At 36.7% G+C, this 14,651-nt stretch overlaps 1 protein-coding gene across 1 annotated transcript in view; it reads right to left on the minus strand.

The window, feature by feature from the left end:
• Positions 1-6,039: 6,039 nt before the first annotated feature.
• Positions 6,040-14,651, minus strand: part of pclob (piccolo presynaptic cytomatrix protein b) — an 83,004-nt gene continuing 74,392 nt past the window's right edge. Inside the window, exons 25-27 of the mRNA XM_088922621.1 lie at positions 8,773-8,907; positions 6,938-7,083; positions 6,040-6,419 (exon numbers count right to left, since the gene is read on the minus strand). Coding sequence (XP_088778747.1) covers positions 6,276-6,419; positions 6,938-7,083; positions 8,773-8,907 — 425 coding nt within the window. The 3' untranslated portion in view covers positions 6,040-6,275. The remainder of the gene's footprint in view (positions 6,420-6,937; positions 7,084-8,772; positions 8,908-14,651) is intronic.

Below are 14,651 nucleotides of genomic sequence, written 5' to 3' on the forward strand. Positions count from 1 at the left end.
TTAAAACTGAGGAAGAAGAATGCTGATAAAAAGAGTTACACTTTCAATGAAGCTATACTACCATCTTGTGGCAAAACAGAACTGTGCAGGCTTAATGAATTTGGTTCAAAACGAAATACTGTAGGTGGTGTCATTGAAAACCTGAATACCTTCAGAAATCTTAGCAGCAACAGTATAACATAAATTAAGCACAAACATCATATTGTAGTCACCATTTCATTCTGTGTCAAAATACAAGTAGTTTCAGAGGGAGATACTTTAAACAGTGATTATTTTATTTATTTGAATATCAATTCAAACTAGCCAAGCAAAAACAATGTAAATAAATACTGAGATAATTTCTGCACTATAATTACTGCCTACATACTCCAATTATGATGGTGTAAACTAAATCATGTTATAGTCTTCTTGAATTGAACCCCTCTACAGTATATTAAAAAAATCATTGAGGAGATTTCAATGTACTGTATACAAATTTGTAACAATAGAGTAAGACGATATGTTGAAATCCCAGGGATAAAAAAGATATTAAATAAAGCATCTTTTTATCTTCTGTTGTGCACATTTGATTTCAGCATCAATCTAATTGGCCAGATCAGTCATCTAATGATACATTCACAGATATCTAGTTGTAGGCTAACATCTTTCCATCAGCTGAATTTCACAGCAGAACCTACAACACAGCTTTAGCGTCTAAACATTTTGCTCCTTGGAAAATGTTCCCTTTATATGCATTAAAAGTAAGAGTTTTCACATGCCATGATGCCAATAATGAATTTTGCAGTCCTACAAATGTGATAAGGATAAAAGCGTACGGATGGAAGGATCATGTAAATTGTTAGCATAATCATTCTTTATCTTGTACAATGGATTTAATAGTACTTAATGGTACCCAAACGAGATAAGAGATGTACAGCAAGGTAAATCCACAGAAATATTTGATCAGAGCTGCATTTTACTGATCGGGATGTTCGAACACTGTAGTAAAGCAGCAACGGACCCCTTCCTGATGAGGCCAGTGTGGAGGATTAATTGCTTCTCGGCAGGGGCAGCAGTGGTTAAGGTTCCGGGTTCATATCTGGAAAAAGGGTGGCTTCGTCTCCCAGGTGAGGCACTGCTCCCTGCCCCCGTGTGCAAGGCACGTGACAGGACACGGGAGTGTCCTCCGCTGCCAGACTGAAGAAAGTGAGCATCTCAGGGGACTGGTGGAAGGGCGATTTTCTCTTTCTGCCTCAGTTACAGGGCCACATGCAATTGAGCCAAGCGACCTCTAGCGCTGGCTCTTCAGTCCTGCCATTCAGAGGCCTCATGGGTTGTACTGAACAGCTGGGTTTTTCATTTCTTTACTCTGTTCCCAATCCCCAAGAGCACCCATCTCTTTAAGTTCTATAAGGCACAGGGACACTCAGGGCTCAGCCTGTCCTCTCTGGAGTCCACACTCTGCGCTATAAGAAGAAGATATGATGAAAACCAGATGAATCCATCATTAGTAAGACCTCTTCTCTGGAGCTCTGTCTCACGCTCCTTCCAGGCTGGAGCTCAGACACAGACATGAAACCCTCTCTTCCTAATTAGTAAAACAAGTCCCTTCATTGGGCCAGAGGAGTGGCTAACTCTAGTCAGAGCCTATCCTGACTGCTCATTTCCCTCACGTGAAATCTCGTTCCATTACAGTTCCAAATGCTGCAGCTTATCCCACTTAACAGGAGGCCATCTTGTGGATTTCTCACAAAGCCATCTCACTACCTCACAGCAGCCAAAATATTGAACCGTGGTACTTTTTTCTGTATTTTCAGTCCAGAGAGTACACCTTTCCATCTTCCTTATGACTTCTTTGTGATGTTTGTGGTCTAAGAGCAAGACGTCTCTAGTATAATAATATGTAATTATCTAATAAATGTGTGCATTGGTGGAATTTTGGTTTATTATCACTAATTATTTTGTGTACAGAAAACATTATTTTTATGTTATTGGTAAGTAATACCAGTGTAGCAATAGCACATAAATGATAATTAAAGTTGATAATGTTGTATGTTTAAAGAACATAAATCTCTCAGACAAAGAAATAGAAGTACAAGTCACGTGACTGTAGATGTGATTTTGTTTTCAATATTTATTATTTAGACTCAGGGAAACAGCCTTTTGTACAGCACAATTTGCATAATATCTCGATACATCCTGTGTACAACCACAAAACCATGACATTATTTTTTTATTATTTTTACATAGAGTGAAAACCCAGACAGATTTTACAAGCATATCTTTGTACAATCAGCATACTGCTTTAAATAAATTTATACAATTTTCTCTTTTAATAGAATCTGGAAGCAAAAATCATATTAACAAACCACCAACTAAACATGCAACATCCAATGTGAAAACATTTAAATTCTCCTGGATCTACTCAAGTTGATTTTTTGATTTTGTGAATTCTCAAGAAGTCAAACTTTAGGTCGGCTGTATAGATTCTGATGGGTTGATAGCACACACTCTATTGAGCCATTTACTGTATATGATCACCTGAGCACGCCACTGGACATTTATACAGATACAGTCAAAGAGAATTTTTTTTTTCCACATTCACATGCTCAATGCCAGACCAAATAAATAATTATTTAAATCTCTTCTTGTAGAAAAAAATGCTATATATTTACAAGGTTACAAATAAAGAAACCACATTCTCACAATTCACTTCAAGATAATTGTAAGACTTCTTGGTTTCCAGATCACCAGCAAACAAGAGATCAGTAATGGAAACAGAAAATGGAGCAATAGGAAAATTTAGGAGACAGCATCCAAACACTTAGAAGTTCAGATTAAAAAAATGAATAGTAAACCTTGATTCTATGTACTGTATGTGCATGTTAAACATTAGTTGTTTATTGTTAGTGTTTTACATAATGAAAAAAATATGATTTAACAATTTGGAATGTTAAGAACACAATACTGAAGAAAGGAGCATCTTAAGAACTGATTCAAAGATTTTGTGAAAAAGGATTCTGTCTCCATAAATTTATGTTCTATACAGCATTAAGCCACTTACTATGGGAAATGTAAATCCACTTTATCACGGAAAAAAATGCAGCAATTTTGTATGCATATTTTGTTAAAACTTTTTGTAAACAAAAATGTTGATTTGTGCTGCTGACCAAAATGCCCTTTGAGTGAATATTTCTTTTGCCTTCATTCAATAAAAACAGAATGCAAAAAAAAATTTTACAAACATTGCATACAGCAATCAGGAAAAAAGGATTTAAACATAAAGTGCACAAACTCAATTTTTACCATTTAAGACCCAAAACAGGTAGAAGATAAGAAATAAAGATACAGAATAATATACAAACAGAAAGCAAATATTCTCTTTATAAGATTTGTTTTTTTAGACAAAACATTTCTTTATATCTCCATACATTAAGAAAATGCATTCAAAGCACAAAGTCTATGTTGCATAGAATTACTTCAACAGAATCTATGGATTTGGTTATAAAAATTAGGTTGGCACGTGTTATAAGCACATTTGACTCTTTAACCAACCCTGTAGCTTTTAACACTGCAAGAGCATAACTGACATCTGGTATTTTATGTGTATTCAACAGTTTATTCACTCATACCTCATAGTACTCAGTACCACATGGAAAGTCAGGTGACTATTTGGTCTGCTTTTCTCACTTTCCTTTTGTACAAGTATACATGATCACAATCATCCAATCAAATGTAAAAGAAAGGAAGATGGGGATATTCGATCACTGTATAAATCTAACACCAAATAGTGTTGGTCAGTTTTTAATGAACTGAAAGCATACTATTAAAAAAAATTAGGCACTCATTTAAAAAAAAAATGAGGAAAAAAACAACTGCATTAGGAGCGCTGGTGTGAATAATGACAATGAGTTACACGAAACCTAGCTGCTCCAAGAAAAGGTAATTGATTGGAAAACACAGGAGCTAATGAGACCAGTGGAAAGGAACAGGATGCAAATACATAATAACCAGCTGTAGAGAAATAACATCTAGTACTGTGAAGGACGACTGGCACCATAATGTAACACAGTTGGACCCAGGACTTTAGAACTCTAACATTGTAAACTTCCGCATTTTAGAAAAAAAAATAAAGACACCAGAAGTACCTGTGACAACATTTTACAACAATTATCTGGAATGTTATTTTACACAAAGAAGGCCGGGCAACAACCACAAATTATGGTACTTTGACACAAAATGAATCATTTCCAGTTTATCTACAGAATAATAGTGTCAGGACACTGAAATTTTAGTCCAAGGATTCAAAATACTGACAGGCAAGATTCCTGGTTTCTTTGGAGTGAAAAGCCTGCCTGAAGTAACAGTTCCATTAACTGGAGGTAAGTTTTGCTTACTGGAGCCCAAGTGATTCTTGTACCTCTAAGCAAATGTGAGAAGAAAAAAAAACTGCATGCGTAAGACTGAAGCATGTGTAAGACTGAACAAACTTAAATATATACTTGTTATTCTGTTTATTTGTATACTTAAGGGAAAGATCATAGCATTTTTATTTATCAGTAGAGCTTCTGTGGATTCTGTTTGCACATGACAAAGTGACTATAACAAGCAGTTCATTGTAGCACCACATAAAGAAATCAAACAAAAATAAATAAAGCAATGAACTAAAAGCAAATGTGTTTTTTATTTAGAAAGTCTGAAGGTATGGCTATTACCAATGAGTCAGTCAGGAATGTCAGCACAATATATCTTAAGAATCCTGATCCATACAGTATATTGTATTTCACTTCCCCGTGTTTCATCCTCCATGGAAATACCAGTGTCACCTATCATGGATGCTCACTGTCATAAAGAGCAATCATTACAAATCCGTAAGCAACAGAGGTCTGTGCTCTGTTCAGACAAAAAGCCTTAACAGCCAAACCTTTGCAGATGCACTGTATCTATAACAATGGTGGTCACTGTTGAATAAAACTTTCAGTTCCATAACAAATCATTTCATGATTCAAAAGACAATATTTTAATTAAATGCATGTCCAAAACAACATTTTTCAAAAGCATCAAAGAAATAAAAGGTGAACAGTGTAAAGCATATTAATATCATTTATAGTTAAATGTATGATTATTTGTGCATATACAGTAGTAGTGCTGTCCAATATCTTTCCAATTTCTGGCCACTTATTACTACCTTTATTATTAGAATTTCTATATACATTATTATACTGATTAATTACATATTTAGTATGTTTTGCAACTGATATGAAAGACAGGATTTTGGAAACATACAGTATATTGGAGACAGCAAGGCTCCAGGGAAAAAGTGTTTAGTTCTTTAATTTAACACATGCATTTCGTACTATTTCCTTATTCAAGACAAAGAGCTTGAATAATGATGGCTGCATTTCCATGTTTTGCTGGCAACCCATAATGGAGTTTTAAATGTTCAGAAGGAGGTCAAACCCCAATCTCACCCACTTCTGCCAGCCTATGTATAAATATCATGCTTCTTGCTTACTCAGTGGTCTGTCTCATTTTCACAATTCTCTCTCTTTCCCATCTTCACCTTCCATTCATTAAGGACGGGTTTTCATTGTCCTCAGCCAGGTTAGTTACCCAGGTGAAATTCACGACTCTCAATACTAAAGTAGGGCTTGACCAAACTACTGAAATAAGAAATGTTTCGAGCTTTGTATTTTTATGACATAGTTTCAAAAGAATTAGAGGCAACCATTTTCACTTGTTCTAGAACTGTTCTTTCAAAGGAACAAAAACAAAAAACGTTTCAAGCACTGCAATGTACGGTAATTGGTGAATGATGAGAGTGGAGGAGAAAAAAAAATGTTCCCTTCATATACCTCTGTGGCAATGTGCTGTTGACAGCCCTTGGGGCCAGGGGATATTCTAACACTCCTGATAAGCACAAGATGCAAAAGCTGACGCCTTGGTGCTTGCCCAGGTCTGTACTGCATATTTAATTCACTGTTGTGTGACACTGAAAGCCAATTTGCTTCGTCCACTGGATTTACACCTTCCTGTAAGTGCCCATAGGTTTCTTTCCCATTTCTTTTTATTTTTTTTTTGCATGTTGCTTGGCTCCATCTTCTATTCCTTATCCAATAATCTCCGCAAACCTTAAATCGCAATAGCAGCCATATTCTTAAAAAATCATCCCTGAATTAGTTCCAGTCCCCCATGGGAAACTAGGATCTGTTCATCTTATGTACTATACCAGTAACCTCACGAAACCCCAAACCCTTGACGTCCTCTCACAAACCTGAAACAAAGAGCTGTTTTATTTATGAATGGCTCTGAGTGGAGCTGACCAGTAGTTTGTGCCAGTTTACAGATCGTTTTCTCAGGTCCACCTTGTCAAGCCAGACGTAGGCCTCTCCAATTAATGTCTTCTTCATAAACTTCCCTCCATTTGACACCAAAAAGAGCTGCATAAGGAAAGAAGGTAAAATGAAAAAAGTACTGTAAATCATGCATGATATCATTTAAATCTCTTATTCATTTTTTTCCCACTCCTTGTGGAGGAGCTGGAGCCTCTCCCGGCAAACAATGGGCACAAGGCAAGATACATTACACCTTGGATGCGACACCAGTCCATTGCAAGGTACACAGACAGACACACACTCACACCTACTGTAGTACCAATTTTACCAGAAGCTAATTAACCTACCAGTACCGTACAAAACCCATGCAAGCACAGGGAGAACATACAAACCCCAAGCAGATATCACCCCAAGTCTGGAATTGAACCCAGGGCCCCAGCACTGCGAGGCAGCAATGCTATCAAGCTCGACTGCCGTGCCACTCAATATATATGTAATTTTTACAGTGTTTCCTAAATAAAGAGGACGTTCTCTACTGTGTACAGCTGTGTGTAACTGTTTATTCTGGGCAGGCTATTGCTGTGCCTGCTATGGAAACACTGTTCTTTTGCCCTCGGTTGTACCTGTAGAGAATGGCCCGCTGGATTCATGTTGAACCGGAATGTCTCATTGAAAGATGGCTCGCGATCATGCCTGCACACCCTTGTCTTTTTCTTAATCACCCTCTTCTGCGTTGCCACATTAATGACATACAACTTCACATACAAATCTGCAACGAAATCAACAAAAGCAGCTCTTTGTAGTTGAATGAGAAATACCATTCATGGTCAAAATACAGGCATCATGGTCAAAATATAGAGGTCTTCATCTTCAAGACCCAAAGCCACACCCTTACAGTGAGTGTCAAATCCACCGAGCAAAAGGACCAGTCAAGTGTTTGAAACATCTTTAATGTTCCAGAGTGTTGTACGTATATTGAATAATGTCTTCTGTAGCTACAGGGATACAAACTACAAGGCAATTCATTTAAAACCAAGAATAGGAGATATGTTTTTCACAAAGGGTTGTGTCAGTCACCCAGCCATGTTTATGAAGCTGAAATAAGAGCACAAGAAAGTTCAGCGGCCCTTCTAGCTTCTTTGGATGCAAGTACTTAATTGATCTGAGGGTATCATCCAGCCATTTCTTGACAGAAGGCACATGGCTGACCAGTGTGGTTCACACTCCCACAATTCCTTGTGTCTCCTGTTCTCATTTTTAAAAGTGCATTTTAAAGTTCTGTGTTCAAAACTGAAAAAGATTAATTTCCTTCAGCCTATAGGATATTACTTTAAACCCAGAAATGGATCTGGTTGCTCTGCTTTGGAATGATGCCAGAGTAGCAATCTGTTATCCATCAAGCTAACTGAAATTGCACACCTTGTAATTCAATTTCAGACAAGGTCTTACTAGGGCACTGCGCAATTTTAACATAATATGCCTTTTTTAATTCTCCATTTTTTACTCATATCCTAACATTCTCTTTGCTTTTTAAAGTATTTTTCCATTAGTCACTTCAAGCCCCGTATTTTCCTTTTTATACTGTATTTATTCATTTATTAAATTGCAAATTAATATTTCAACATACGTCTGCTTTAGAAGACTTTTAATTTTAGGTTTCTACACAGTACTGAATATTGTTTTTATCATTTGGAATTTTCATTACATTATCTACACTTTTCTAAATCCTCCCATTATAATGAATATATTTTATTAAAAAAATATTGTAGTATTCTATTATAAATGTTCCTTTTTGGGGGAGGGTTAGGATTTAGATACATTCAGTTATAATCTCAAAGACAGTATTTTAATGTGTATTCCAAATATTTATTAAATACCAAATATAAAATACATATAAATGACAAATTCTACTAATTATTAATGGTCTTATTGCAGACTCTTGTTGTTCATCACTAATTACATCACCCCAGAATAGATTATCTGTCCTCTATACCAATTCAAAACTTTTATGCCTACTGTAAAATGTGACCAGATCTTTTACAGAAACGTTATCAAAGCCATCTATAAATCTAAATGCCATTTTGCATATTTTCTGCATGTCCTCTACTGTGGTTCTTTGATACATTTACTTTTTTCAAGAAATAATTATCAGCAAAATTAGAATATCATAGTACTCAGAATGATTTGTGCCTTTCTGCAGAAGGAAAGATTTACCTGTGTGAACTCTCCACATCTTCAAGAATAGACAGGTCTTCAGGGTTTCCCTTCATCCTACTGTAGTTTGTTAATAATTAATCCAACCAATAAACTGAGGAAATTAACTAGGCCTTTTCAACCAGTGGTGTTAGACAAAACTGGTAGGACACTTCCACTCAGGGACCAGAGCTACCAGAATCTGCTTTTTATTACACCGGACTGAATAAATTATCATATTAAAAGCTACACTCTCATCTCTTACCTGGAAGGTGATCGGGAGATTTGAATTTATAGGTAATATTTCTGCACTGAAGAATTTCCACTATCAACTGTTCTCCTTCTGTCTTCATTTCTTTCTTCAAAGCAATTTTAATCTCCCCCATGACTTGTGTTTTACCTGTATGGAAAAAAAAAGTTTGACAAAAATAACCTAAACACATTTTCCAGTCAAGTTTTGTAATATTTGGAAATACATAGAAATGTAAATGCAGAAATTTAAAATAAAGCCTAACAGGTTAATCTACACCTATCCGAGTTTCCGATAAATTATATACCGTATGGCTTCAGTTTACCCACAATTACAGGAAGTGTAAGTATGCAAATTTTTCATGTATACATTTTGTTTATTTGATTGTAGAATTATCATGAGATGTTTGCTGTCTGAGCAATAATTCTGGCAAATGTGCATCAGTCTGTCAAAGTTTGGCATCTCATCCTATATTTTTGCAAAACAGAAAGGGCTTACTTTTCATTCCCTTAAGTTCCCTTAAAGGCCACCAACAACTGTCACAGAGCACATCTTCAAGAGTAAATTTAGTTCAATGGTGGAAATATACTGCATCATAAATAGTAATTAAGTTTTGACTGAAATGCCCTTATCAAATGTATCAGACACCAAAACTTTTCAAGCCAGCTCATAACATTTTTAATTTTATTCAAGATTTCTGTTTACGCAGAAGGACAGTATTGGCTTACCAACCGGCATTTCTGTTTTCCTCTTTTTTGTTTTCGGCAAATAGCCTTTTCTGAATGTGCTCACGATTGAACTTTTAAATCACAAAACAGCTTTTCCTTTTATTCAGAGCAACACAAAACATTCATGAGATACAGTATCTGACTTGAAAACCAACGGGTTGAAATAAGTGTGGTTTACATCATCCTGGCTAGGTTTAGCAAATGTGCAGAATTATGACACTTTTTTTCCATTCTCATCCAGACAGACCAATCAGCCCTCCAGTGAAATCCACTTCTCATCTCCATCTCTGTTATGAAGTACTGTAATACAGCCCCACTGGATGAACAGAAAGGTTAGAATATTGGCTCACTAATACTGTACAATGCAAGGAGGGTTTAGGCTGAGGAACTGCAAGGTTGAACCAGTCTGTAATTCAGAACAAATAGCAAGGAATTTAAATACCCGTTTACAGTTAATTAAATTAAGAAATGTATTAAATTCTTGAAATATTTCCTATAAAATAAATATTTATTTCTTGAAATGAACTGAAAAGAACTAGTTGTATGGTACCATAATCTGAATGTAAAGTTAAAAAGTATTTTTTACTATAGTGGATGCTGTCACCTTTCTAAATCTTGTGTGATAAAGGCACGACCTTTCACACAGTCTGTCCATTCTCTCTAACATTCACAGTGGATAATAAGTGTCATTATTGTCCACTTTACTCTCTTGGTACACCTTGCTTGCTAAGTATCTGGGTATACTGTACTGTATATTGAAACAACAGTTCTTCCTCTGTCAGGTACAGCACATGGGAAATACTTAATGGGAAAATTATATCACACTTGCACCAACAAGGGATAACAAGGGATACTGTAAGTGTCCCTTGCTATGCGCAGTACATTACTGTACATAGACACTCATTTTTATATATTAGGGTACAGTAACTCTAAAAGAAGTAAGCTAAATTAAAATAATACTGCTATTTACAAGTTTAGTTTTTATGACATATTTTTAAATAAATACTCTGAAAAGATTATTTCCAGAAAGAAAATCGCATAGGACAGGATATGTAAGACAATTTTTTATTCCTTATATAACCATTTTTGAAACACTTTACAGAAAAAAGTCATAATTCTCCACACTAATCATGGCTACAAACTTTTGAGTATAAAACAGAGTCATTAACAAAAAAAGTAAGAAAATGCTACAATAAGCAAATCTCTCCAGCTGCTTTAGTCATGCATTCCCAGAAGATCAATCACATCTTCCAAAAAATGAGAAATACTTTCGAGTAATTAAGACTTCACCCAGCTCAAAACACATAAACAGAATGCTCTATGCTACTGTACATTATGATGTACATTGTAGAAAGGCTTCAAATAAGAGGAGGTCATTCTGCCTTTCCAGCCCATTAGTTAGTAAGTAGCTAATTGTTCCAAGAATCTCATATAGTCATTTCTTCAAAGAAGCTTGGGTATCAGCTTCAAAAACATGCCTGGGCAGCTTGTCCCACATTCCCCCAGCCCTTTCAATAAAGAAGTGCCTCCTGTTCTCGGTTTTTAAATGCACTTCCACGTACAAGTCAGGTGAGAGGGATTATTTCCTGTGACGCATCCAGTAGTATCTTCATGATGCTGCTGCCCAGTATTCAAGGATGGAGGTGTACAGTGTGTCTAACTTAATACATGAAAGCTCATCACCCCATTCAAGACTTAAAGGTCCTGTCTTCCAAACACAGTAAAACTGCCAACCGCTCAGGTGCAAAGAAACTCCAACAGAAACAGCAAACTTCGTTAAGTTCATTAATATCTTGCTAATGAGGTCTCTTATGCAATTTGTACTGCTAATCACACACAGTCTTCCCCTCAGGAGCTCAATCCATGCTCTACGATTAAGTCTCTTAATCAGTTCCAGGGAGTATGCCCATGGATTGAACTGCCTCTATCCTACAGGGAGCCATCTGCACATGTTGATATCCACTATTTATAGACCTGATCGGGGTTTTTTTTTTCCCTGAGAGGTAATGTCTTAACCTGCTGCTATTCAGAACAAGCTGGCCTAGGAATTGCCATGTGGGTGAGCTGAGAACTTCAAAATACAGTTTGAAACCAGCTTTTTGCATGGCTGCAATATACTGATGTGCCGAATAAGCCATTTTAAAGCATTTAAGAGAATTTCCTGGGAGTGTGTTAAGTGACTATGGAACAAAATATAAAGATGATAAATATCATGTTTGTTAAAAAAAAAAGCTCTTCCTTTCCGTGCCTGTCACGACTAGCACAGTATCACTAGTTTGTTACATTTTTGAAATGGCAACATCATCATCAACCTTTGTTATGGATAATCCCAAAAGGAATTGATTCAATACCTGGAAATTAAGATTTTTCAGAATTGTTTTTTTTTTCAAAGCAATTTTCTAAGCAAACTTAAATTAAAAAAGAAACAAAAAAGTACAGTATAAGAAATACAATATGCACACAATGCAAAATTGTTACTTTGTGTCATGTTTTAAGTATTACATAATCTGTCCACAAGGGGGAGAAATTTAACAACTGTACATGACTTATGTTGAACAATCTTACCCATGGACTGCACTACGGGTTGTATAATGATTTATCCTGTGATGAATCAATCTTCACAGAGTATCTGAAAGTCATTTAATATTTTGTATAATATACAATACTGGAATAAAGTCTAAAATAATACACATATGGGTTTTAAAAACATAAAATACTCATTAATAGTATAAATAGTAAAGGTAATTCTTTATATCATGATCATAGTGACATTATTAAAAACACAGATCTGGCCTTTCAATAGTTCCTTAATGGTGTTCTAAGGGCCACAGCTCTTTGGAAAATGTGTTAAGGATACTTGGTCTAGAGTCCTGGCTGTTTTAATGATCTTGCTATAGCTTAAAGTCCTATATTCCACCAAAACCTAATCAGTCCTTGTCTATATTTATATAAAGTAAATCACAGATTAATCTCACTCAAACTGAGCCTGAAAGGCACAAACATTAGAATGTAAGAAAAGTTAGAAACATGAGATGGCCGTTTAGTCCATTCTGCCCATTCTGTAGTGAATTGATCCAAGGGTCTCATCTAGCCATTTCTTGAAAACTGCAAGGGTATCTGCTTGAAAAACATAGCTGGGTAAACTCATACCTCCTTCCTGGTTTCCACATCTTTGACCACATTAAAAATGTCTCATATTAGTTCCACTGTTAAGCTGTGAAAAAAACTGTTTGGTTTCCATTCATTATTTTTAATAGAATAAGAAGAAGAGCTTAAATTTCATTCCAACAATACCTTCCAAAAGGTGCCCAATGGCACTTTTGCAAGGAACCACTGACTTCTATAGATTTGCAATTAATTTCACTCCAACTCTGTGAGCTAATTAACCATTTCACCTCTCTTTTTAGCACAACGAAAACAAAATTACCCTTAATACCAAAATGAGTTGTATTTGACTGAATCAACAAACACAAATGTTCTGTATGTCCATCTGACTTTTTGTACTTCAGAAAAGACGGACTGTGGGAAGTTTAAAAAAAAAGAACACTGAAGTCACAGTGTGTGTACAATAGTGTTGGAAAAAAAGAAAAGTCAGCTGTGTTTGCACTCACCTCTGCTTCGTGCTCAGTTATTGGAATAGAACAAATACGTTTCCCGCAAGGGAACATGACAACAAAGGCATCCAAGAGGTAATTAAAAAACACAGCAGAGGACAGAGAGTAAAGAAAATCTGAATAACAATTTGTTTAACACAGTTTAGTGGTAGTTATATTGGCATTTCCATTATGTTAGCCACTGCTATAAAAAGAATCCACTACGGGATGCTACTGTAATATGTTCTTGTGAGCCAAACTGTAATGAATTCAGAACGGATGTCTACCCCAAGTACTAACATCCAAAATATACGCCATTCTTTTTTTTTCAAATGAAGTTCTTTTGTGTGGCAAAACTAATCTATTTTGTCCACCAGACTGTTGTTATTGATGTACTGCAGCTATCGCTGATAAGAATGAATGCGCCAGGCCAGACGAAGGGCCATAACAACCATAACAACCGGAGGAAGCCTTCGCCAATTTCAAATCTCGCCGTAGTGCTGGCAGTTCTCAGCAAACCACACGCCCCCTTCTGGCAGGAGCTGGTCACTGCAGGCTTAAGACAGCCCAGATCTCTTGACTTATAATAATAATAATAATTGCTTACACTTATATAGCACTTTTCTGTACACTCCACTCAAAGCCCTTTACAGATAATGGGGACTTCCCTCCACCACCACCAGTGTGCAGCCCCACCTGGATGATGCAACGGCAGCCATAGTGCGCCAGAACGCTCACCACACATCAGCTGTCAATGGGGAGGAGAGAAGAGTAATGAAGCCAATTCATAGATAGGGATTATTAGGAGGCCATGATTGGTAAGGGCCAATGGGAAATTTGGCCAGGACACCAGGATGACATCCCTACTCTTTTCGAGAGACACCCTGGGATTTTTAATGACCACAGAGAAACAGGACCTCGGTTTTACATCTCATCTGAAGGATGGCGCCTGTTTACAGTATGGTGTCTCCGTCACTATACTGGGGCATTAGGACCCACATGGACCGCAGGGTGAGCGCCCCCTGCTGGACCCACTACCACCTCTTCCAGCAGCAACCTTAGTTTTTCCCAGGAGGTCTCCCATCCAGGTACGGACCAGGCTAACACCTGCTTAGCTTCAGTGGGCTGCCAGTTGTGAGTTGCAGAGTGATATGGCTGCTGGCTAATAGGCCCAATCTAATCTGGTAGCAGCAGTTCTGAATTCCTGGTCCTGGAGACCCACACACCTGTTGGTTTTTGTTAAAGCTGAGCCCTATGTGACACAATCAAATCTTCGTTGACTTATATAGTAAGATTCATTTGAACTGTTTTTTTCCGAGCTCTTAAGCATGCTGAAGTTTTAACCGCTGTATTCTATAAGTGAAATAATTTCCCAAACAGACTAGAAACAAAATGTAAATATTGCAATGAAGCAGCTTCTTAGATGGAGTAAGGCTTCAATTTCTTAACGAAGGTGGAGTAGAGTGAAAACTAGCAGGTGTGTGAATCAGCAGGACCAGGCCTGGGAACCAGTGCTCTAGAAGGAAGAATTTTCCAATAGAGCCATTCTGTTCAGCAGATACAGTAAGCACTG

Source organism: Atractosteus spatula, chromosome 8 (genome assembly GCF_055471065.1).
Source record: "Atractosteus spatula isolate fAtrSpa1 chromosome 8, fAtrSpa1.hap1, whole genome shotgun sequence".
NCBI classification, from domain to species: Eukaryota; Metazoa; Chordata; class Actinopteri; order Semionotiformes; family Lepisosteidae; genus Atractosteus; species Atractosteus spatula.